The sequence below is a fragment of the Papilio xuthus genome, unplaced genomic scaffold (genome assembly GCF_000836235.2).
Source record: "Papilio xuthus unplaced genomic scaffold, Pxut_1.1 DF826945.1, whole genome shotgun sequence".
Lineage (NCBI taxonomy): Eukaryota > Metazoa > Arthropoda > Insecta > Lepidoptera > Papilionidae > Papilio > Papilio xuthus.
Genome location: NW_013531704.1, coordinates 5943960 through 5969240, shown reverse-complemented (window position 1 = coordinate 5969240; position 25281 = coordinate 5943960). Strand labels below are relative to the sequence as shown.

Sequence of the window (25281 nt, the reverse complement as noted above, 5' to 3'; positions counted from 1 at the left end):
ATTAATTTGGAATAATTTAATAATCAAATAAATAATTTTTTTCTCATTTAAATAATTTTGAATCATAAGTTAATAGTAGACATTTGAGATTCTACATTGGCGTCAAACAAAAAAAAAACGCAATAGACAACTCAGTGTTACATTTTAAAGGTAAGTTCTAAACTCCCAAATCTGATACACTCATAGAAACATAAGTATTGTTTTCTCTGAGAACGAGAGAAAACAATATTTACGTACATGTTTATTTAAATAAAAATATTGTCATTAAGTTAAAATCTAAACGATAAAATGGTAAAACTCTACCCATTGGTAATTTTTAAATTAGATTGTACTGGCAACACTGAGTTGTCAAACGCGAGAGCTTTCGCCGTTACTGAGGTATCTCGCTACGAATATAGGAACGTAAAAACTAAAACTATAGAACAGCTGAAAGAAATCGCAAACCACACGGACAAAGAAGATAAAAAAAATTGGTCACCGGAAATAAAACAACCTTTCACACAAAATGGAAAAATAAACAAAATGGGCCATTATACATGATTTATAAAATTAAATTTGTATGAAATATTTATTTTACTATATTTTAACCGGGTAAAATAATAATCCATATTAACATAAGAAAAACATTTTAATTTTTCATAAGTATTACTGACGTGATAATTACTTGGCCGCATATATTAAAAATTGTATAATTTTAAGTACAAAAAGGTAAGTATAGTTAACAGCCCATTAAGTTCATTAAATTAAAATTAGTTAACAATTATTTCAAAACAACGCTGTACGGAAGAAACTAAAAACTTTTGCAAAGTTGAACACAATAAAGGAACCATTTGAAGATTTTTAAACCTTCTGCAGTTTGCTTAAATCTACTTAATAAAAACATGGATATGCTTTTAAATAGGCTCCTCATAGGAAAAGCTGGTGGCAGTTGCTTAAATACATATTATAATATTAAAACTGTAGGATAACAGACAAATCAAATAAATATTTGAAAATGCTTTATCTGGTTCATACCTAAGTTATTTTTGACAGAACTTATTATTTAAGAAAAGACAAAACCGTACAGACGCTACAGGACAAGTAACACTTAAGTAAATATATTACATGTCAAAGATATTTTAAAGTACGAAAAGTTATTGTACATAAGAATTTTAAGTTTGAAGTAAACGAAGAATTATTTTTTATCTGTCAAAGAAAAGCATTGGTGTTGCCATGTATTAAAAAATATTACTATAAAATTACTCACGGGGACTTTGATTCACAATACTTATACCCATTGAGGCAACATTTAATATTTATAAAACATACTAAATTTAACATTGGTATTAAGATAGCTCGCGAAGGCACTGTGTGAGTTTAATTGTAACAATGAATTACTGTGATTGTAGTTACTGTTTTCACTGACGTCTACACAAAAATATTGCTGTCTCAATTGTTTTTAAGGAAATGAAAGAGATGACAATATATTTGTTAAGACGTTTCGGAAGTAGAATTGGGTATATTTTAACTTGTAACATTAATGCAAATGTCAGTGTGTTTGAACCTAACTCGATGCGATAAATTTATAAAAGTTGCTCAAAAACTTACATTTTTGTATTTTTTTTTAAACAATTTACTCATGTTATTTAGTATGTATGATATACACATCGAATTTGGCTTCACAATTATTAATACCTTAGTACTTGGTTTTTACCAAACTGTAATATTGTTTTTACCTCATCCCAAAGTATTATAATAAAACCTCACATTGTAAACAAAACTAAATGTATTTTAACACGTTAGCTGCCAGAATGATTTTTCAAAAAACGAAAAAAATTGACCCGCTGTTTATAAGCTTTACGGGGCCTTGCGGGTCACGCTGTATACAACAATTCGATTAAAAAGCCACAGCGAGGTGTTGAATGGAAGTATGGCTTGTCGGACAAATAGTCGGACAACACGGCCTGATTGAAACATTAGCTTGTCGGACATATAGTCCGAAATGGCAGCTAACGTGTTAAAGTCAATGGCCTATGTAATTTCTTACCAAAATTACGTTGTGCCGTAAAATTATTCCAATTTTAAAACGGTAATCATAACGATGTATATCAAATTTACATTTACTTTCAAAGACATCGTTTTAAACTATAGATAATTTTTTGGTGGAAAATCTTAGCAAAAGCCATTCTTTAACCTATAAGTCTATGTATTTTAAAGGAAAGCTTTGGCGCGAACGTATGTTACCCGACCTTTTTAATTCTGATATTCAAACACATTTCAATCCACAGCCATTTTGCGTCAGACATAATCCTAAACAGTTGTCGTCACCTAACAGTAAATATCACAATAGTTTTAACTTTGGACATAATACCAAAACGTTTATTAGTTCAGCAAATTAAATTTTGATATGAAAATTAATATGGGTCGTCGTTTTCCATGTTGGCTATTAAGTTTCTCTTCTCTTCTTTTCCAGGCTTACCGTTGAGTAGATTTGGTCGTATTGTGTTTCGTGGCTCGAAACATGGCTGTAAAAAATATAACAAATATACATTATATTTTTTATCAACTAGTTATAGACTGTGGCTCTGTTTGCGCGGAATAAAAAAAATCATAAGTAACCTATGTGTTCTTCCAAACAATGTTCTACATATGCCAAATTTCATTAAGATCCATTGACCGGTTCCAGAGATACCTTCTATTAAACATCCATTCATCTGAACTTTCGAAATTCAAAATTTTAAAAAGTTCTTAAAAAATGTCTGTATTTTTTTACAAATTAATTAAAAATATATACTTTGCTTAAAAGAAGGTCACTATTACATTTCAATAATAAATTTGTAATAATTTATTATTAATAAACTGGCAATGGAACCGTATTATTATAATAATGAAAGACCACGCGATCAGTTTGTCACGGCCCCAGTTAAAGTTCAAGTTTTATTATCTACAACATACTTTGATTGCTATAAGGTAAGCAAATAAACTGGTCATATGCTATCGAACTGGAGGAAAAAACATGGCGCATGCCTCTGAGCATAGGATAATGACAAGAAACTGATGGATTACAATGAACCTTATATTATTTAGTAAAACGAAGATGAATTTCCTACGAAGGCAGTCGTTTGAACGTTACGTAAGTATTGAGTCGACAACGAGGACATAATAGCCAACAGGACAGAGCGTTTAAATTTTTCTGTACGAAATCTCGTTGGCGCGACTAATTGCCTATTACTACAATGCTACTTAATGGTTAATATTGTTAACAGAGGGCGGTGTTTGTCTCTTTGCAAAGTACAAGGCTATTTCTGTAAGTGGAAACCGCGAAATGCCCTGACTGTACATCGTATACTACTCTTTCATACATCTTTATCGGTTGACATATCTGAATTTAAAGTCAAACTATACGTTCAGTGAGATCAAACTGACACAGTAGCTTTCTAATTGAAGGTATTATTTTAGCACTGTATAGTAGACTTGACATAGTGTAACGCTTTCGTGACTATTGTGTCAGTTGTAGGCCATAGCTAGTTTTTGCATTTATTACGTCTGTCTGCCGGCACGCCCCGCGTTTGTATCGCGACAATACTGATTGTTAACGAGATGATTATCTTTTACCTTGTCCTTCAAATTATTCGTTGTCAATGACCTTGCAATTGTTAATAAATACTTTTGAATTTATTTGATTTACAATTGCAATAAAATTATCATATTTCTGTTTAAGACGTTTGTATTGAAGGTATTAACATTGTATTTATTTAGTGGGAAATCTTAGTTACATTGTGTAGTACAAGTTTTCCTTTAGTTTGGAGAAAGAAATAATTGTATATGTTAATTTAATTTGTTCTTTACTATGACCTTATGACTATTTTCTTATTTATTGAACATGATATTATTGTCACGAACCATGTATGTACTTTCAGATATATAAAAATAATATAAAACAAGCTTAGGCCGAATGACGAAACACATATGAAAAAAATGTGTATATGTAGTAGATCGATTAGTGAGGGGATATAAACATTGATATTTTAATAAGGCTAGTGTTGCGCTGATACATCAGCAGTGTCGATATTTCTTCCTAACAGTACAATGGTTTCGTCAGTGAAAACCCATTGTAAGATTGTGTGCTTACCGTTTCGCAGATGTTCATGTTGCAACAATTTTCGATAGTGATCTCGCATTGGTCAGGGCGGGCTGTCAGCGGGGTAACGTTCTTGTTTACAATGATGCGTCTCTTGATTCTGAAAGATAAAATGCATTAATTCACAAATAACTAAGTAAAGATTTTGATAAATGATACGAATAAATCTAGTGTAAATCTATAAAAAAAATCTAGTGTACGAGTAAATGTCGACTTCTATAATACATTTACCAAAACCGGAATGTTCATTTGATTGATGTGTACATTGCCTGCTTTTTATATTTCTTGTTTACTGGTAAATACGAGTGTCGGTGGTCCAGGCGTCAAACACTTGACCTGCAATCTGCAGGTCCTGGGTTCGAATCCCGCCATGTACCAATGTATTTTTCGATTTCTGATTTCACATATGTACATCTATACAACGTTCTTACGGTGAAGGAAAACATTGTGATGCAACCTGCACATATCTGAGAAGAAATTCAAAGATATGTGTGAAGTCAACCAACCCGCACTGGGCCAGCGTGGTTGACACACCTAGTCACACCTAACAAAGGGTAGGCTCCGAGCCCCTCGGTGGGGACGTCTAGTGAGCTGGTGATGACTGCTAAATAAATGTATTCTTTATCTAGAAATTTTAAAATATATTAGATTACAATTGTATTAAACAAATTTCTACATACCTCGGCCTCTTTCTCAATCTCAACACTTTCATAACAAGGACTGCGCAAGCCACGAACAATAACCCGGCCATCGTGCCCAGTGCCATGATGATAGGGTCTCTGACGGGATCCCAGCTGTTATATGACTCTACATAAACGTCGTTGTTTGCAGAATCTGATGTTGATAATAACGCACTGTCATTTTCTTTGGTACAGCTAAAAATAAATACGTATTTTAAATTAAAAAAAAATAAAGTAGTGAATCAAAAACAATCAGGAAGACTACAGTAATACTTACTTGCAATGTTCATTGGGTACTGTAGTTGTAGGAACAAGTTTTAAAATCTCACATCTATCCCCTTCAAAGTCTACGGGACATTTACACGTAGGCTTCTGGTCTGTACCAATGGAACATGTACCGTAATTCAAACAGTGTCCCTCACAGATGTTCACATCGCATCGCGCGCCTGTGTAGCCAGATTTACATCTGCAATAGAAGTATGTAACCATTATTCCTGATTTTTTACTATAGACTGATGTCTTGAGACTCGTTGGTGAGATCAGCGGTTTTGGACTTTAGGAATAACTAATATAGAAACAAAATTAAAGCATATATTCTTAAGAGTAGACAAAAATGGCATTTGTTTGTTAGTGCTTAATGTATTGACTGCAATACATACTTGCATACAGGTTCCCCATTATTAGTGGCGCTGCAATCACCTTGCACACAAAAGTTGTGGCACACTGAGATCTCGCATCGCTCCCCGATGTACCCCGTCGAACATTTGCATGTAGTAACGCCCTCTACCTTCACTCCGTGCAAACAAAACAGACCGACATCGCTTGGTATAGTGAAAATATCATTTATAACTGTCTTATTCTCAGCTATCGAAGACAATTTCTCACATTCCGCGACCCCACCGATTTGTTCCGTTATTTTATAGTTAGCGACGATCCCAAACGGAGGTACATTCGTGAAATTGATAATATCTTCTGGTTCTTCATTAGGTGAAGGGTTTTTAGGTAATTTCCATACAGATCTGTAACCCAAATCAACCCAGTAGAGGTAATCTTTTGATACTGTTATTGTGTTGGGCATATGATTCGTCCCTGCTAATAACTTCTTTTGGTTTTTACCATCCAAATCAGAGCTCTCGATAGAGTAATGTATTCCCTCTTTATCGTCGATCCAGTAAAGTTTTTTCGTTTTCTGATCTATAGCGATACTAACAACTTTATAGATGTTTGTGGAATTTAGAATGACTGTTCTCTCTGAGCCGTCTAAGCGAGCTCTTTCTATTGTTGGTTTTATTATATTTATGTTGGTCCAATAAATATATCTGAAAATAAAAATAAATTAGTAATAATTTTCTCTTGATTAGATAGCTGATTTAATCTGACCCCTAAATTGGGACAAGTTGGGATCAAAAAGGGAGATTTTTCGACTATCATGCAGTAAGTGTGAGTAATCTATTTAAATCTTACCCTCTGCAACTGTCCACCGCAATTGCTCTGGGTACTTCATCATCCATTTTGATAAGCAGATTCCCGTACGTATCATTCTTGGAGCCAGGTTTCAAGGACTTCCAGTATATACTTTTCTCATTAGTATCCGTCCAGAACAGCTTCTTAGTCACAGGATCGAATGCTAATCCTTGTATGTTTTCATACGATCTCCTTCTGACTAAAGGTTTATATTCTTTCTTATTTATATCATAACTAAATATAGACGCGTTGTCGTTCTGTGTGTCCACAAACAGCAACATATTGTGAACCGCATCGTAAGCTAGCGCGGTTAACTCTCGAAATCTAACTCCTTCATTGCTTATCTTTGTCTGGTTAGTATAGAATTCTATTTGGTCCCCAGCAGTAATAGCAACGTCTGTAAACAAAGAAAGTTTTTTAATTGTATGTTTACAATTTATTCTTGATTTAATTGTTCTAGTTTTTCCGTATTGATAACTTCTTATAATTTATGTATTTAATATCGCAATAATGCTATTAAAAGGCGAGTAAACATAAATTGCCCTTTTGACTTAAAGTGTTAGGTTAAGAGAGCGTCGGTGGCTCAGGGGTCAAGCACTTGACTTGCAATCTGCGGGTCCTGGGTTCGAATCCCGCCTTGTACCAATGTGTTTTTCTATTTCCGATAGATATATGTGAACTTCGCCAGCGTGGTTGTCTATGGCCTAATTACCCTTAACTCAGGGTAGGCTCCGAGCCCCTCGGTGGGGACGTATAGTGAGCTGATGAATTTCTTTTACTATCGAGCCAATTAAAGTCAATATATGGTGTAAAAACTCTCATAGAGCTGAAATGAAGAATGTTGTGAACAGTATTATTTGTGAAATATGAGACCAATTTTCAGCTCTATGTAATTTATTCCAGCTTCACTACCTTAGTTAGGTTTAATTCGACTTCAACTTATTTTAAATGCATGTTAACGTAAATAAACTGCATGTAACAATATGTTATGCAATCAGAGTATCAGACGACATATTTTGGCAGGCGCGTGTCGCGTCTCGTGACTACCGCAAAGGTGACAGTCGAGGTTAGAAAAAATGGTTACGTAACGTTTATGGTTTATACTTAGTAATCTAGTGTTTATAGTAATTAAGTAAAAAAATTAAGGTATATTTTAAAGTAGGTTTCAGAGACCAAAACCTCTTTATAAAACATAACATTGGTAGAGCCCGCTTTAACGGTCACTTCGCTATTTCAACGATTTCAGGTTGCCGCTCTCTCGTTTGCCATCTTATGATATAAAAAACAAAAAATATATGTTGTTACCTGTGTTATTATAATTTACAAAATAGGAGACAACAGTAAGTTTTTAACGGTGATTTTGAATTCAGAAACCCACGGTAAGGTCTTACTTACAGGGCTTTTAGGTACAACGTAAATGGCTTACTTATTAATAAAGAAGTGTTAAGGTAAAAGAGGGCTCAGTCAAAAGTAACCTTTAAAGCGCCTTTAGCTATGTGTTAAAATATACGTACTATAGCTCATATGTAATTCTTACAAACGATACTAAAAGTAACTTGCAAAAAAAGTATTTGCATTGGCAACTTGAAGAATGTTGACGCACTAAAAAAGAAAAAAAAACATATCTTTTTAATTTGCATTCCGTTTTTGAAACGGACAGTTATTTATTATGGCGCATATGATTTATTAAATTGATTCTAAATACGCAGAAAATCAAAACTGGTTTCTAATACCAGCTTGGAACGTTGCGCCTTAAACAAGGGTTTTCTTTATTTGTAAATACTTTTATAAGAAGTTTCTTTGAATCGGATGCAGATTGTTTTTTAAAATATTTCATGCACTCTTTGTAATAACATAAATAAAATAAACACGAATAGATAGTTGTTATTTTACGACGACAATTAATAACAAATACTTTGACACATGCTGAATATCAATGACGAATTTATATGTTAACCATTTCTTATTACATTTTAATAATCAAGTTCCTAGCTATTGTGTGGAAAATCTTGAAACTATTATTATTGGTATTTCTCGCTAATTTATTTTTAATGTGCATGATCAATAGGGACGACGCCTACGTCAGAAAACTTAAATTATTAGAATACTTCTAGAAGTAAAAATTTACCTGTGAAGTTAAAAATATTTTAAAACAGAAACGACCAAGAGCATAAATTTTATCTTGTTTGTAGAACTCAATCGACATTGACTATAGACATGCTAAAAGCGTTAAATAGTAAAATCAAAATGAATGAACGATAAGAACGTGTGAATGATGTTACCAAAACGGCGAGTTATTGGTGAATTATTCACCGTAGTTCGTATCGTGTTTGAGCGAGGCGATACCATTGGAAAAGTTCCAAGAGACGCCTACGTAACAATAGTGAGAACATATATGTTTATGCCACAGGTAAGTCGTGAACCTCGCACGCTCTTAATTTATCTACGATTGTAGTTTGGATCCGGCAAACTGCATATCGAATGAATTCAATCACAAAACAACAATGTTTTTTTCAATAACGTGAAAAATTGGCACTGAAATTTGTGCTCGACAGCCTACGCGCCACTCTATTGATAGCACAGAAATTAAAGCGAAAGAAAACCTCAACTAAGTCTCGTGTCTGGGTTTCTGAGACCAACATTTTGGTCTTAACAACTCACAGTAACTACCTACAATAGATATAACGTAATTTTCTGAATTACTACGTTCGATATGCAATTTGACAAGTATTCACAATTTACCGGTGGCATATACGTAACAATACGAGCAATGCGCGTGCGCTGACCGCTGTGCGCGTACCGCGTAGGAATCTGTGACGCGATCGTCCCGCCTTACTTCGTGATAAAAATCTCTTGTTTTTTTATCTATATTTAACTTCTTGATTAAATTTTGGTCTGGCTACGTCAGAAAATATCGTGACGGAACTAAAAGTAATTTTTATGTCGTACAAAACGTAGAGAAGAAAAATATCTATTTTGGAACTCTTAAAAGAATAGGAACTGTTTTAAAAGTTGATACCATGCGCATGCGGTCATCAGCCATATAATTATGGCGATTTATATATTTTTGAAATAAATTATGGATGCAGGTGTAATAGAATGAATAGAAATTCAAGGATAAAACGCAAATTACTTCTTACCTTCTTGCATAAGTTTAATATAATTAAATTACAAATGCAAAAGTACACAGTGCACCTATGTACCCGGAAAGGTAATACAAAGTACGACATAGGTACGAATTTTTGCTACAGGCATTATTTCTAGTTTCTAGTTTTCCTTCCTTCTTGACCACATGGTAAAAAGTAAGCTATCATATAACTCGGACACACAAAATAGTGTGAAAACAAATAATAATAAAATCGAATTATGTATTATAAAATGGCGAAAATTCAACAAATTAATGGAAATAAATGCAATTAAGTTTCATTTTTTTGAGAAATATTTTTACCCTGACCTTGATATTATGTATTCAGTATTATGAAGGCATTGGCCTTACGAAGTAACGTTTTGATATAAAATAGTGACAATTTTTTCATAACTCGTTCCCTACTTCCGTTACGACATTTAACTGCGCAATTCTTTACAATACAAGTTCAATATGCAAATATTTGTCGACCGTACATAGCAATGAACTGATCATTTAACTTGAATCTACACTGTCATACTCAGAGTCAAGTAATGATTACTTAAACAATACTATTGTGATTTTGGCCCGTGAGAGTCTACACGTACAGACACGTACAGAGTCTACACTTGGGTAGTTTCTTAGTGCCAATTTATCGACTCGAGTGTGGCATTTAATAATTTCTGGAAAAATTTAGATGATTTTTCCAAATACAACATTGAATCACGGTCCATATTAGTTCCTCCAAAGTTTATTGGAGCACACCAACGCAATAAAAGTTTCTTGTACCAAAAACCATAATCATTGCTTGAACGTAGCGACTAAAAAAACAGTGGTAGAGCCCACAATAACATCTATGACACATTATAATCAGCTCGCTATACGTCTCCACCGAGGGGCTCGGAGCCTACCCTAAGTCACGGTTGACTAGGCCATAGTCAACCACGCTGGCCCAGTGCGGGTTGGTTGACTTCACACATATCTTTGAATTTTCTTCCCAGATATGTGCAGGTTGCATTACGATGTTTTCCTTCGCCGTAAGAACGTCGGATAAATGTACGTATGTAAATCAAAAAACACATTAGTACATGGCAAGTCAAGTGCTTAAACCCCTGGGCCACCGACGCTCTATGACACGAATCAAATAAATGTATTACGTATGAATGCAAAAAGGATAACAGTGATTCGATACCGTTATACAGTTCGCTTTGAATTTTACCATAGAATATCTCAATCAAATGTAGAACAAAGTTTGCATTGTGATGTATTTATGTGCATATCATCAATATCGACTAGCAATAGGTCAGTCACGTATTGAAAAGTAATTTCATATTATAATATTTATTTACAACAAACAGTTATTTAATTTTCTAAATATTTTTACCAATGACCAGTGTTAACATTATTCAAAATTTCTGTTTTACGAAGATAGTATTCTCGAATGCAAATGCTATTTTAGACAAAAAAATTATATTAAAAAAAGAATGCTCAAGATTTTAAGGCGTAAATATATTATATGTTATCATAAAGTTAATATAATTAAATTCTATCAAACGTCCATGTATTTAGTTTCCTGCTACATTACAAACATGTTTCTAACAGGATATCCTAGAGGTAAATTTTTCAATACAATTAATGCAACAACAATCAAACATAACGCTGGGTTTCCAAAGCTAACATTGTTCTATTTTATATTTGTTGTTTACTTAAAAAAAATGAGATAGAGAGAAAAATGATTATTACTATACGAAAGATATTATAATGCCAATGTTTTTTCAAAACAATGAACTCGGTAGCTTTTTTATTGCAGGAAATGTCGTATTCAAATTATTAAAAAAAAATCAAAATTCTGGCCGTGAGATCCGAAAATGTAAAGGTCACGTTTCATAGCAAAAAACTTTGAATTAACAGACACTTTTTACGATAAGGATCAATTTTTTTTTTGCGATGAAAAAACACGTGTTTGTCCCAAAAAGTTCAAGTTTTTTTTAAAATGTGTAACATTTTATGAAAATATATTGTCTTTTTATGTTATCTGTATATTTTGTGAAAAAAAATAATGCCTTAAAACGTATAAAAATTGTTTTCAACTCGCTGCTAATTTCCTGAACTGATAAAAAGCTTAGTGATAAGGGAATTTTTGGTTTTATCTGACATAATGTTGTTGATAATTTCATCAAGGCCGTGAACATTGCATGCTTTTATGCATTGCATTAAAAAAATGCGGCGCATATTTTTATACGAAATTTCTAACAATTAGGTAAATTTTTAACTATATTAAGAGAAATAATAATTGTTTTAATGTGCATGGATAAACATAATGTACAAAATTTGTTGATACTTAATCAAAGGTTAATAAAAATGGAGTAAATCTTACTAATATTTTAAATGCAAAAAGTTTGATGGATGTTTGATAGAATGTACCTTCGTAACGGCTGTATGGATGTCGCTGTAATCTAGCATAGATGTAGAACATGGACGAAAACATAGGCTACTTTGAAACTTTTTTTTTAATCCGCGCGGATGGAGTCGCGGACAACATCTAGTCATCTCATATATACAAAGACATAGTATTTTTAACGCTAAAATTAAACATACAAAATTAAAACTGTCGAATAATTGCAAACATTATGAGGTGCGATGACTTTTGTTTTTTTTTTTTATTAAAATATTTCTATTTATGTATATCTTGTCCGTGTCGAAGACACGTGAGATATGTTGACAGTCATGCTGAATGTTGAATGTGAGTAGAAGTTTGATGAGTTATATTGACAACAATTTTAGGTCACATTTTATTAACATTATAAATGCGAAAGTTTAGATGGTATGTTTGTTTAAAGGTATCTCCGGAACGGCACAACGGATTTCAATGAAATTTGGCACACATGTAGATAATAGTCTGGAAGAACACACTACTTTTAAACTTTTTTTTACTAATTCTGCGCGGATTAAATAACAGATCTCCGTAAATGATTCTTTAAATCGCCTTAACCATAAAAGAACTTTTATATTTCTTACAAGCGATAACCCGGAAACACAATTTGAAACACAAAAAACAGTAAAAGTTGTTTCGAAACATAATTGAAACCATAAACCGTGACATTTCCACGTTCGCTTTGTAAAATGAAGAAATAAACTAAAAAGTAAGAATATTTACTAACACGTGGACATATCAAATATACTAGTTATCTTGCCTATTATATATCATATACTTTTAGATAAATCAATGATCAAAGTTCCAATGACAAGAATTATTTATCATGATTATAATTATATTTTTTTTAAATCTCGAGATCAAAAAGTATCGAATTTAAATTTGGCTGTGCATTCGGGAAACCTTTGTTTAAGCGCGTGTGTCAATTATAAAAAAAATATTAGGGCATTGAACTTACTTGTTTACGAAAGGTTTTATTATAAAGCTTGTTCTATATTTAATTACACAGTGAGAAAATATTGCTATCAGAAGAATTATTGCTTAATTATCAGCGCAATATAACCTCAAAAATTACTATACTATTATGTTTCGAATAAGAATATGTACAACAATGACATATATCTATAAAATATATTTGAATTTTTTGAAATTGGAGGTCTAGATTTATTATTTATAAATTAACTGACCTTACAATTTTTCCATTTAAAAGCTATTACGTCAAGATACATATTTGAAACGTACTATACATATTCATTACGACTAAAATCAACGATTTACAAACTACACTCAATGTTATGTTTGCATTTTGTTATGCATTTTGCGCACGTGTGTCAATTCATTAGTTAGCAAACATTGGCACTTGACATAATGCTACAACCGATATTCGCGATATTGCGTTTTTCACAACAGGCCAGAACAGTTGGGTGCAGGGAGGCTAGACAAAATGCAATCGCTCCGAAGCGATTCCATAACGAACTTGAATAACATTCGATAAGTCATGTGATTGTCGCGCGTCAGTTCCAATGCACTTTGTCTTACCTCGCAGAACAGTGAATAATGGAGTACTGCCATTGTTTGAACACATAACACCACAGAATATATTTTAACAGTAAGTTTTCTTCTGTTCTGCTTCAGTTTGCTGCCCTTGTGAGGAAATCGTAACATCGTAATCTTACGCCGGTGTTATATCAACATTAAACCATGGGCGAAAGTGACGATGACATATCGCCTTAATAAAATATTTTAGGTTAGTGTTACACTGATATGAAAAAGTCAAAAATTTATATTTTGATACATACAATTAATTATATTCTAATTATTAAAAAACTTTATTTAACATTTTAACATACTCGTAATTCTTTTTGAATGTTTTTGAAATACTGTTTTAACTTTTATAAAAGTGTTTTATTGTAGCCTTGCCTTATACTATCAGTTTACAATGACCTCTTGTTAGTTACGAAATGTACAGTCGATGCAAAAACTTACACTGACTTTGCTAATTTGTTGCTACGGTGTAATTTGATTCTATTGGACTTCGACCCGATGCATATTAAAAGTATTTATACTTAGAAATAATATACAGGAAAACATTGTGATGCAATCTGCATATACCTAAGAAGAAATTTAAATATATGTGCGAAGTCAACCAACCCGCACAGGCCAGCGTGGTTGACTATGGTTGTCACCCCTAACTTAGGGTAGGCTCTGAGGCCCTCAGTGAGGACGTATAGTGAGCTGATGATGATAATATCTACTAATCAATATGTAGTTATGGAGTTTGTATGATGTTGGTTATTTCTTTTTTATATCAACATTGAACAAATTATACCAAAAACCTTCACATACATTATTCAACGATTATTATAAAATGCGAGTAAATACTTTAAAGTTAAATTTAAGAACGTCTTAAATTAAATAATTAGTTTGATACCGTTTTATTCTTGACTGTACCGCAAATACAACACACCTGCACACACTACATTAACCAAACAAATAAATTAAACGTCATAAGCTGGTATTTACTATTATTGTCACCTGTTCAAATACATAACTATGCTTATTATATAAGGACGATATTTTATTAAACTTAGGTACATCGATGTTGCCTTTCACGGTTATAGGACATTTTATATGTATATAGCTTTTGGTAGTCACTCCGTCCGCGCGTGGTTAAAAAAAACTAAATTAGCAGCCTATGTGTTCTAGAATATATTCTACATCTATACCAATTTCAGCGAGATCAGTTGAGCCGTTCAGGAGATACCTTCAAACAAACATCCAACATCCATCCATCTAAACATTCACGAATATAATATTAGCAAGACTGGCTTCGTCCACGCGGAATTAAAAAAAAACAGTAAGTATCCTATGTGTTCTTCCAGACCATAGTCTATTTCAAAGGCGATACGTAGTAACAAACATCCATCCATCCAAACTTTTGCATTTATAACAACAGTAAGAAAGTAAGAATTAGATCGTCATTCTGTTCAATGATTGTCAATTCTGCCACTTGTTTGTGCGTGATTGAATGCTTAGATTCATTGTTAGTTTCGACAGACCCACAATTGATGTTGACGCTTATTTAAGGGCCGCCATACACGGAGAGCTTTAAAACCAGTTGAAGTGTTCCACATTTACTGGCCATTAATTGTTCATAGAATCTTCGTTTTTAGTTTGGTACTGTACTTATTTATGTGTAAAATATAAACATAAATAACTAAATAAATAAATAAAATTATAATAAAAATAGGCTTTGAAATAATATTTACATCTTCGCTTTCGTATTTTGTGACGTTTGTAGGGTTATCGGAAGAAATTTAAATTAATTAATAAACTACGCAAATTGACTTCATTATACGATATAACTTATTATTACCTTTACGTGGATCGCATGCTAACGTTTTATTTTGTTACTTTGTCTTTCTGAGACTAAGTTATAATTAAAGTATAGGTCAAATTATCAGCAACATGTCAAGGAAATGATTATGATACAAAAGCGACATCACTCTGGGTCATTTAATTGTTAATTTAACATTTCTTAAGTGTAGATTCCTAAGTATACCTGACTAGCAGTGAGTGTGGAAGCAAAAGTATTTTTAAACAGTTTCAAAGTGTCATTTTCCTTTGGTAAAATTGAGATGTAAGATATAACTATATTAATGATATTGCAATTTGTGCACGATATTGTTTACATTGAATTACCAATTCTCAAAATAAAAGTAGCCTTCGAGCTATGAATACATTTTGGAAAGTTGCCAAGTTTACAATTCAACAAAAAAATTCATTACTTACATACTTTTAGTTGACTTTCATTGAACACTTTTGTTCTAACTGTAAGTTGATCGGCAAACGGTTAAACCATGGGTTTCCATCGTCTAAACACATTTACAAAATCATAACCGTGTCATTTTGCTTGAAAAAAAATGACATAAATATATCTTTATACAGTTGTTCCGCAAATTGCATAACGTTGATTTAATCGCGCAATTTTATGTTGAATTCTTACTAATTTAATTATAATTATCTCAAATCATCTTTATTTATATGGATGGGTGGATAGATGGATGTTTGTAAGAAGATATCTCCAGAACCACTGCATGGATCTCTCTGTAATTTGGCATAGATGTAGAACATAGTCTGGAAGAACACATAGGCTACTAATTAAGTTTTTTTTTAACTCCGCGCGGAGCTATCAAATAAAAGATATAATACGCGTTAATAAAATACGGTTATCTATAAAATTGCAAAGCACGTACATCAATTACGTACTATGTTATTCTTTTGCTCTACGTAAGTCCAGGGTCAGGGCCAAGAACGTATACTGTATTGCCATACAAATAATGATAGCAATTGCCTTCGTTACTGTATTTTTCTTTGCAAAAGTATAACTAGCTGTTGCACGCGACTTCGTCCGCGCGGTATTAAAAAAAATATTAGTAGCTTATGTGTTCTTCCAGACTATGTTCTATATGTATGGCAAATTTCATCGTGATGTGTTCAGCTGTTCTAGAGATATATTCAAACAAACATCCATCCATCTCAATATTCGCATTTATCATATTAGTAAGATTTACGCTGACCGAATGTGGATTACACTGACATAGTTTCCAAATAGTTTTCACGTCAAGAATCTTCAAAGTAGTCGTATAAACTTATATGAACTCGCGCCATCAAAAGGAGTAGACAGTTTTTCCTAGTTATTCACAGAGTAAAATGACGCGTGAATTTCCTTTTGACTCGAATCATATATTATTATAAAACACGACGAAACTATTAGATTACATTATTATCGAATTATTTGGATTGTCACGATTATAATGAGCGCTACATTATCTTTTAAATTATACACTGTCACGATGATTCCAACTTAAAAATATTAATAAACACTCTTGCAACATATATTTTTGTATTGGAAAGGTAGGCAACGCATCTGCTACATTCTTATTGCATGTCTATGGGCCGGTTATTTGACTATTTAAACGGTTTTTGTATGCCCTGAGACAATTCATTTTTTTGGTATGTACGACTGTCTGTCGCAAAGCCGAGTTTCGGGTAGTCCGGGACTGGTGGACCGATTTTAACAGGACTTTGACGGAAAGCTGATGCATACGGGAATACTATACTCTTTTTTGCGCTGACGAAGTCGCGGGCGACCGCTAGTTTACTATATATGATATGCTCGAGTTAAGTGTTGTACTCACGTCTTTTATGAGTTACTTTAGGTTAATCTTTGAATAGTTGAATGAAGTGGCAATTATACATTTATAATATCACATATTACTATTAATGAAAAGTGTACTTACAATTTCTCTACTTAGAAACAAAAGTAATAAGCGATTTAAAGATTCAATAGAAAATTATAGCATTTTAATTATACAATCGTTATAATTTTATAACCAGAAAACCTTGAAAAAGGTATTACAAATGCTAAAGTCATTGTAAAAAAATCATTGTACCTGTCACCGGCAAATCGTTTTATTTTTTTTAGTTAAAAGATTTTTGTAAATTTACTAATATTCCATGTATCATTCCATCTAAGCTCTAGGACATGGTTTACGACAATAGTTGAATGGTGGGATTCGAAACTCGATTCGATCGGAAATCCGTATCCTTAACCATTAGGCTGTTGCAGTGGTTCCCAAACTTATTTTGTCTACTGCCAACTTTGAGTATAAATATTTTTTTAGCACCCTCATTTTTTCACATATTAAAAACCACTCTAACTTCAAATTAAATTAATTAATTATTGTGACCTATATATGTATATTAACGGAGAATTCTAAACGAAACTTTTACTATAACCCGCAACTTGAGACCTGCAGCGCCCACAAGGGCTATTTGTATTTAATTCGCATGTCTGTAATTTGCCTCGAAAAGATGTACATTCAAAAAACAAGAGCCAATAGTATATGTGACAAGGGTCAGTAAAGACTTCAAATATACAAAGTAACGTATTACGACAATTTAAAAAAGTAACATTTGATTACATGCACTATCATTAGTACCTGACAGCATGTTGGGTTTCTGAGACAAAAATCTTAGATAAAACATATCGTTATCGTATGTTTTAAATAGAAATGTTGGTCTCAGAACTCACAGTTTATCATTTACCGAGGCATGTTACAAATGTTCACCATTTATGATTTATCGGTAACATACCCAATCATGATCTTAACCTTCCTAAATCAAAGACTATTGAGGTTGTTGGCAACATGGTATATTTATCAAATTTCTTGGCATGCACTTCAGATATCAACCGATTGCAATAAAATTACATAATGAAATCAGATCTTTCATTGCGTGATTGAAAACAAGAGAGTAAAGCTATTATCTAGATTCATAGTAAAATATTAAAAGCGAATTATTGTCCTAATTATTGGATACAATAGATAATGAAATAGAAAATCGTACAAAATTAAGTTTTCTTAGTATATTAATAGAAGTTTTTAATCTTAAATTTAAAATGTTAAAACATAACTGAGTGTAAATTTAAACATAGTATGGATAAAGACAGAAGAATAATAAAATTCTTTGAATGTAACTTACAACAGTACAAACACAATAAACTTTAAGGAAGAGAAATAAAAGTAGCGTTAAATGAAACTGATTCATAATAAAAAGGAAATGCACAGTAATTTATAATATAATAGTTATGCTCTGTATGTACAATATCGGTAATGTGACTAAAACAGTTTTAAAAGTTGCAAATATTTTATTAGCTAAATATTCTGATCGATGTTACAAGGTGTAATGTAACACGGCGCGCATGGAGCCGCTCGATGGGAATGTTACACTTCCCAACATTACACCATGTAACGTCAGTACTCAGCTTCGGGTCACCTATCAAATCCGCCTTTGACATCCGACCGTGGAAATACCACGATATCTAGATATTCCTATTCTTTATTTTGTTGTACTGTTGTGTTCATTTTAATTATTAATCATGTTGACTTGACGAGTTTCTTTGATAATTTGCTAAATTTATAATTAAAAAAAAAGGTCTAAATCAATATCCTTAGCTATCCACACCAATGTCTCCTTTAATTTAAAATGTCATAGTAATAAAGAAATACATATTAATTTATAAACTAACTAGCTATATATAAAAATAGTGTGCTGTAAACGTATTTATTTTAGAAAAAAACATACAAAACAAACCAAAAGATCAATTCAACTGAAATAAAATGTTTTCGTAACAAAGATGTCATTGTAAATTGTCAATTAGAATGCAAGATAGTTCAGTACAATTTATGCTCTGTCCGTGCCCTACTTTAACTCTCCAGTCCTTACATTTCTTTGACAATAGTTGTCAAAGGTTATATATTACACAATCGATTGACGACATTCTAATTCCAAACAATAATTAGGACAATACTCTCATTAAGCTTCAGTTGTAACCCTAATTAATTTTCTAATTTAACTTAAACATCATTTGGAAAAAATTCTACGCAGTAAAAATTGTTTGTTTACGAACCGTTTGTCAGCGATCCTCGTAAAATGTTTTTTTTTTAAACGAATATGTTAATACTGACGTATAAACTTGTTTCACTGATCTGGAATGACTTTATTACATAAATTAGCAACTATTGTAATAAAAAATATAATATTACTAGCTTTTGTCTGCGACTTCGTCTGCGTAAAAAATCTGTAAAAACAATCTAATAATTAGCCTGTGATCTACTAAATTATTTGTATAGACAAGTAAGCAAAGCCTTGCAGCAAACAATAGTAAAAAGGTGACAAATGTAGATCCAGACCATCTTGAAACCTAAACCATTAGACGCAAAGAAAAACTGGTCAAGTGCCAGTCAGACTCGCGCCCCGAGGGTTCCGAATAATTTCCAACTTAATACCTTCATGCGTTCCTAAGATAAAAGGGTCTTGACAGACAGACGGACGGACAACAGAGTGATCTTATAAGGGTTCCGTTTCTTTCCTTTCGAGGTACGGAACCCTAAAAAATTCAACGCAAAGCTTTGAGCCCGTTAGATTCGATTTCACACACCGAAAAGGTTCGTTTCAGATTTGGATATTTTCGGTATCATTTCGCTTTCGGCACGTGTGTCACAGGTCTTAGCGATGACGTAGATGCTGTAGTATTGTGATTATAACCCTAACCGGTTTTGATAGTGGGAAAATTAGGTTACAAATTGAAACCGGATCGAAATTGGGAAACCATAAAACGTCAACATTTATTAAAACCTGTTTAAATTACAGCTACATTTAGCCTTCTATTTCAAGGAAAAACCAAAATTACGTCTTGTACCCACGTGGTAGGAAATATTTACTATAGTTATAATATTTTAAAACATAATTTTCAAATGAAATAAAAACAACAAATATTGCAAAAATAAAAGAGGTTAAAAATTATATAGATAAGAAGTTTTATGTGAACTATAGTCTATATAAAGCGATTATTACAAGACAAGATACAATACAAATACAAGTAGCAAATAAACGTTGTCGTAGCTTTTAGAAATACACTTACTATTCAGTTTATTCTAGTATTCAGTTATTACAAATTGTTTTTTTTTTTTAAGTAATATAACGAATTTAAAATTAATTAATTCATTTGTGGTTCCATTATGTTCAAATGAGTAATGAGTAGGTACGACACATTGAAAATATGTTCTATATTAATTATTAACAATCATTATAAATAGCTGTATGGATATCCATATAAACTTTCGTATACTTTAAACAGATCTGGATGAAATGTTGCACCAAAATCCCCGATTAAATATATTGTTATCGCTGTTTTATCAAAGATGAAAAACAAGGATGGCGATATAGGTGCAAAGGCAACTTAATTTGTTTTTAATTCCTTGCAGACGGACAGATAAATACGTATTAAAATGTTTTGGTAAATCGATTGACAATAACAAATGACGTCGGATTAATTGCATAGTCAAGCCATTTGATATCTGTTAATCTGTGTGTCTGTCTGTATGTTGGAGTTATATAAGTTTTACGAACAACATCGCGGCGAACTGATAATACTTTGCAACGTTGTATTGCAAGGCTAAAGGTTTTTCTCATATTATAAATGTTGACAGTGACAGTTCAAAGAACAGAATAATAAAATAGGTTATAATAACATATTACAAAAGTGTTTGTGGACACTACTAAAGTCAAAAGCATATACTTGACTTAACTTGTGCAATTTTTGCGACAAGAAAGAAAATAAATCTTCCAAAAACGTACATACACAGTTCAATTATTAAATAAATACATTTAATATATTTAAAATTTTATCACTTGGATTTCAGAGATTAAAAGATTTAAATGAAAGATTAATAATGATAAGACTATTTATTTTTAATCTTCTTGACTCATCGGCTTTTAAAAATAATGATATAAGATATATTGCGTACATAACATACATGAAGGGTGATACTTTTATAAATATATTTCTACCTATGTTGTAAAAAGTTGTATAAAACTAAAGAGAAATGTTTGCAGAATGCAGTCTTCCTCACATATTGGATAGCTTTCATCGTAACTACTGCAAGTAACCTTAAATAGTTTACCACGTCTTACAATTAAATGTAAAAGAATCAAGTAATAAAAAAACGTATAATATTTCTTACAATCTGCCATATTGGCCTCCAAGCTCCGAGATTCCGATTATCATTTCCAGTAAAAAATAAAAGACGTTCGTTCATAGATTATAAGAGAACATTCCATAAGATAACGAAGATCAGCACAGCAATTATAAATACTCTGTGATCTCTGACCTGATCTACAGCAAGCATTGATACGTTGAAGCTAATCTAATAACAATGTATACATGTCTGTATGCCATCATACAATACTGTGTTTATTCCCATACCACTAATAAGAATTGTTTGTAAACTTTGTGGGGTACATTTATAAAATGATTCTTAGGGCGCGACCACAACTGACGGATGCGCAGCTGTTCGCGTACCGTTTGTGAACTGCGCGTCTTTATTTTGTGTGTAGCGCAGTTCGCGAAGAGTCGCATTAGCCAGATGTAAACGCACCCTTAGAATGTTCCTTACTTTACTAGTCTTTAGAATAAAGGCTCTTTGATTAACAAGTTAATAGAGAATTCTTTCTTTTATTTATCGATGATTTTCTCTGAATCTGATATTTTTACATCAATGAATAAAGTTCTTTCTCTTACAGTGTTTATTAAGATTAACAGAATATGTTCTGTTATGAACACTTTCCTTAGTTCCCCTTTTATTAGACGAATTAATTAAAGATTCTATTGATTAGTGTTTCATCAATTTTCTATAGTAATCAAACATTATATATTTCCAAGAGGAATAGAAACGCTGGAGAAAGCTCGCGATATGCCGGTAATAGGATATTGAAAGCGAGGGAGTCGTACTGGGAAAGAGTCTTCCTCCTATACATATGTGCAGTCCTCATGCAATGGTAAGATGACTTGCAGATGTCATTTAGATGCAAAAACTATAATCTCTATAAAAAACGTTTATTTGTGTTTAATAAGTGATATAGAAAATGCCAATAAATAAAACAGAAAAAAAATCCAAATTATCACAAGTTGCTGAAATCTGTTTTGACATTATTTAAAATCAACAGTTTTAAATTGATTAAGCAAATCATAATTATGACAACCACTTTTAATTTAACCACATTAAGCATAAGATGTTCAATTAAAAAAAAATTAAAGTTAACTATATAGTTTTTGCATTAGAGTAATATGGAGATAACGTTATAAAAACACTATAATGTTCATAATTAATAATAATAAACATCATTTTTCTTTGCAAATTTAAATCATTATTATATGTTAATTATTAGATTGCTATAGGAAAATCTAATTTACATAACTTAAGAAAAACATCGTATTGTAGTTTGTATTAATTGATAACCTTAAACCGTCCTGAAAATACCGCAATAAGCTTTCCAGACTTCAGGAAAACGATAGTAAATTAAGAATCATATCAAATACAAGGAGCAGTATACTGCTGGGAGATGTTCAATTTAGCCGGGTTATGTCGAAAACCGCTCGAAGTGGCCTACGTGACTCGCGGCCCCCTAGCAATGGAGTCGTGGCGCCAAACGATTTAGCATCTTATTGACTACTCATTTAATACAATCTTGTGACTGAAACCCTCTTAATTGTTAATAACATTTAAACTCCAAATATACATTAGTGAAGTTAACCTAAAAAACGTTGCGTAACTTCGTTAAAAAAAATACACGTGTATAACTCATTAATCAGCTGATTTTTTGCGAATACTCACCCCACGCATGAACGAAGCCGATGGAAACGATGACATAAGCCAACAAACACAGTGTTTTCAACATTTTATTTCATTAATTTTGAATATGTATGTCTAAATGCACTTTGGATCGAATAATGTTTGTTCGAGTTTCAGCCCAATGACGGACAGAGGGCGCGCGTCGTTAACATCCACACCGGCCGCGTGTCAGACCGAAACTAAATAAAGTCGAGTCGAGTGAAATTGAAACGGTCGACTGTTGAGTCGCGAGTCTACGTATGAAATAGTTGGTTGAGTACGTTTTGCGCATGCGCGTAAATCTTATCACTATCAAAATCGGCACAATTTGGAAATCGCTGTTTGGGCGTTGGGCCTTGAGTTGCAATTACGATGATAATTATCTAATTACACGCTTGCGTGTGTTGATTGAAAACATAGGTTATTTGGGTGGTGCAGTTTTATCAAAATTCTGTGATTATTTAATAAATTATTTCACGTTAGTAGGTATTTCTAATAACATTCCAACGAGTTTTTAAAATATTACGTATAATAAATTTGGGGTCACTAAGATAGTGGTTTTACAAAATACTATATTCATGTAATCTGACAAACAGAAAACATTAAAAAGTTTATCCTAAATGACTGAGAAATCTAATTTAGCTTTCGTAAAATAACTTAAAAAGAATATAAAACATTTTCGCATTAAATGTAGGCCAGTGTCAAAAATATTCGCAAATGTAACAAGGCCTTAGTGAATGGATATTCAGTGGAACAGTACCAAGAAACAAGAAAAATATAAACAGTTTTATTAAACTACAAACATTTAATTTTGAACTTTATTACTAATAGAATAACGTAATCTTAGTAATATAAAAAAGTAAATATGAAACAATTGACAGCGTAAACTCATGGTAAAGCTGTATGTACTATTTTCTTTCATTTTGAAGCCCCCAATGACACGCGCGCTTTTTAACGCGCGTTAAAAAAGCATTCAAATAGAACAAACGCATTTCCATGTATCAGTTCAAACGCGCTTTTAAAACACGACGATTTTTATCCCGTATTCCGAGAGCCGTCGACACCGATTTTTAGAAAACCGTCCGTGCGAATGGGATTAATTAAAAAAGGATTACATAATTTACATATAAAAGTAATAGAAGTGATATATATTCATACTTTCTGTATTTATTTGTATTTTTTATGCGGATAAAAAAAATGCTACGTGCAAATCGTACACGCATTTATCAAGATTAGATAATTTGAAACACACGGACTTCCGGTCAAATGACAGCTACACTACTTCCCGGTCCTGACTTGACTTCCTGAACAATGTCATGTTGAAATAAGATTTATTAAATACAGTAGTATTTACTTAATTGTTTTACATATCTTGGATAAAATATTGTTCAGATAAATAGTAAATCAGAATTGTGATAGTCAATTTAATTCCCACCAATAATTAAAATAATGCACTAGAAATATGAATACTGGTGGTTGCCCGCGACTTGTCAGGACGGAGTTCTTTACTAACATTTCCTATGTACAGGACAGTACCTTCTAGTAAAAGTTTCGTTAAAATTGATCCAGCCGTTTCAGAGTGATTACTCGGAATAAACGCGTACTAGCGTACAGACAGATTTTTAACTGCCATATAAAACACTAAACTATATATAAAATTTAATAAAATATTTTAAAAATAAAAGTAATGTCGGTCTGTCCCGAATAATACAAATAAAATATTGATTGGCAGTTAAATAAGAAAGAATTCCTCGAAGTGTTTCGGTTCCTTGAATTTATTTATATTTTACATTTGAATATCATGTTATTAAACATAATGCGTCGGTGGCTCAGGACACAAGCACTTGACTGGCAATATGTAGGTCCTGGGTTCGAATCCCGCCAAGTACCAATGTATTTTTCGATTTCCGATTTACATATGTACATTTATCCGACGTTCTTACCGTGAAGGAAAACATCGTGATGCAACTTGCACATATCTGAGAAGAAATTCAAAAGTATGTGTGAGGTCAACCAACTCGCAGTTGACTATGGCCTAGTCACCTCTGACTTAGGGTAGCCGAAAAAATTGGTTGCTTGACATCGCTAAGATGCAGGAAGATAAAAAGATGAGACAGAAAAAAGATAGTCTTTTTCTATATCCTCTTTCCCATGAGATCTTATAAACTTTCTTACTAATATTATGAATGCGAATGTTTGGATGTTATTATAGAAAGATCCAG

General features: G+C 32.4%; 1 protein-coding gene across 1 annotated transcript; it reads right to left on the bottom strand.

Moving 5' to 3' along the window:
* Positions 1–719: 719 nt before the first annotated feature.
* cue (Low-density lipoprotein receptor repeat domain-containing protein cueball) lies at positions 720–23306 on the bottom strand. Its single transcript, XM_013316852.1, has 7 exons — positions 23063–23306; positions 6265–6661; positions 5460–6119; positions 5078–5266; positions 4801–4995; positions 4112–4220; positions 720–2504 (listed from the first exon to the last, which is right to left on the bottom strand). Exons 1-7 carry the CDS (start codon positions 23124–23126, stop codon positions 2394–2396), a joined length of 1725 nt encoding a protein of 574 aa, XP_013172306.1. The 5' UTR covers positions 23127–23306; the 3' UTR covers positions 720–2393.
* Positions 23307–25281: the final 1975 nt, after the last annotated feature.

Coding starts and splice junctions, on each gene's coding strand:
- cue (XM_013316852.1), bottom strand. CDS start 23,126: ATGTTGAAAACACTGTGTTTGTTGGCTTATGTCATCGTTTCCATCGGC. Junction 6,662..23,062: donor CGGCTTCGTTCATGCGTGGG/GTGAGTATTCGC, acceptor CTTTGTTTACAG/ACGTTGCTATTACTGCTGGG. Junction 6,120..6,264: donor GCGGTGGACAGTTGCAGAGG/GTAAGATTTAAA, acceptor TTTTATTTTCAG/ATATATTTATTGGACCAACA.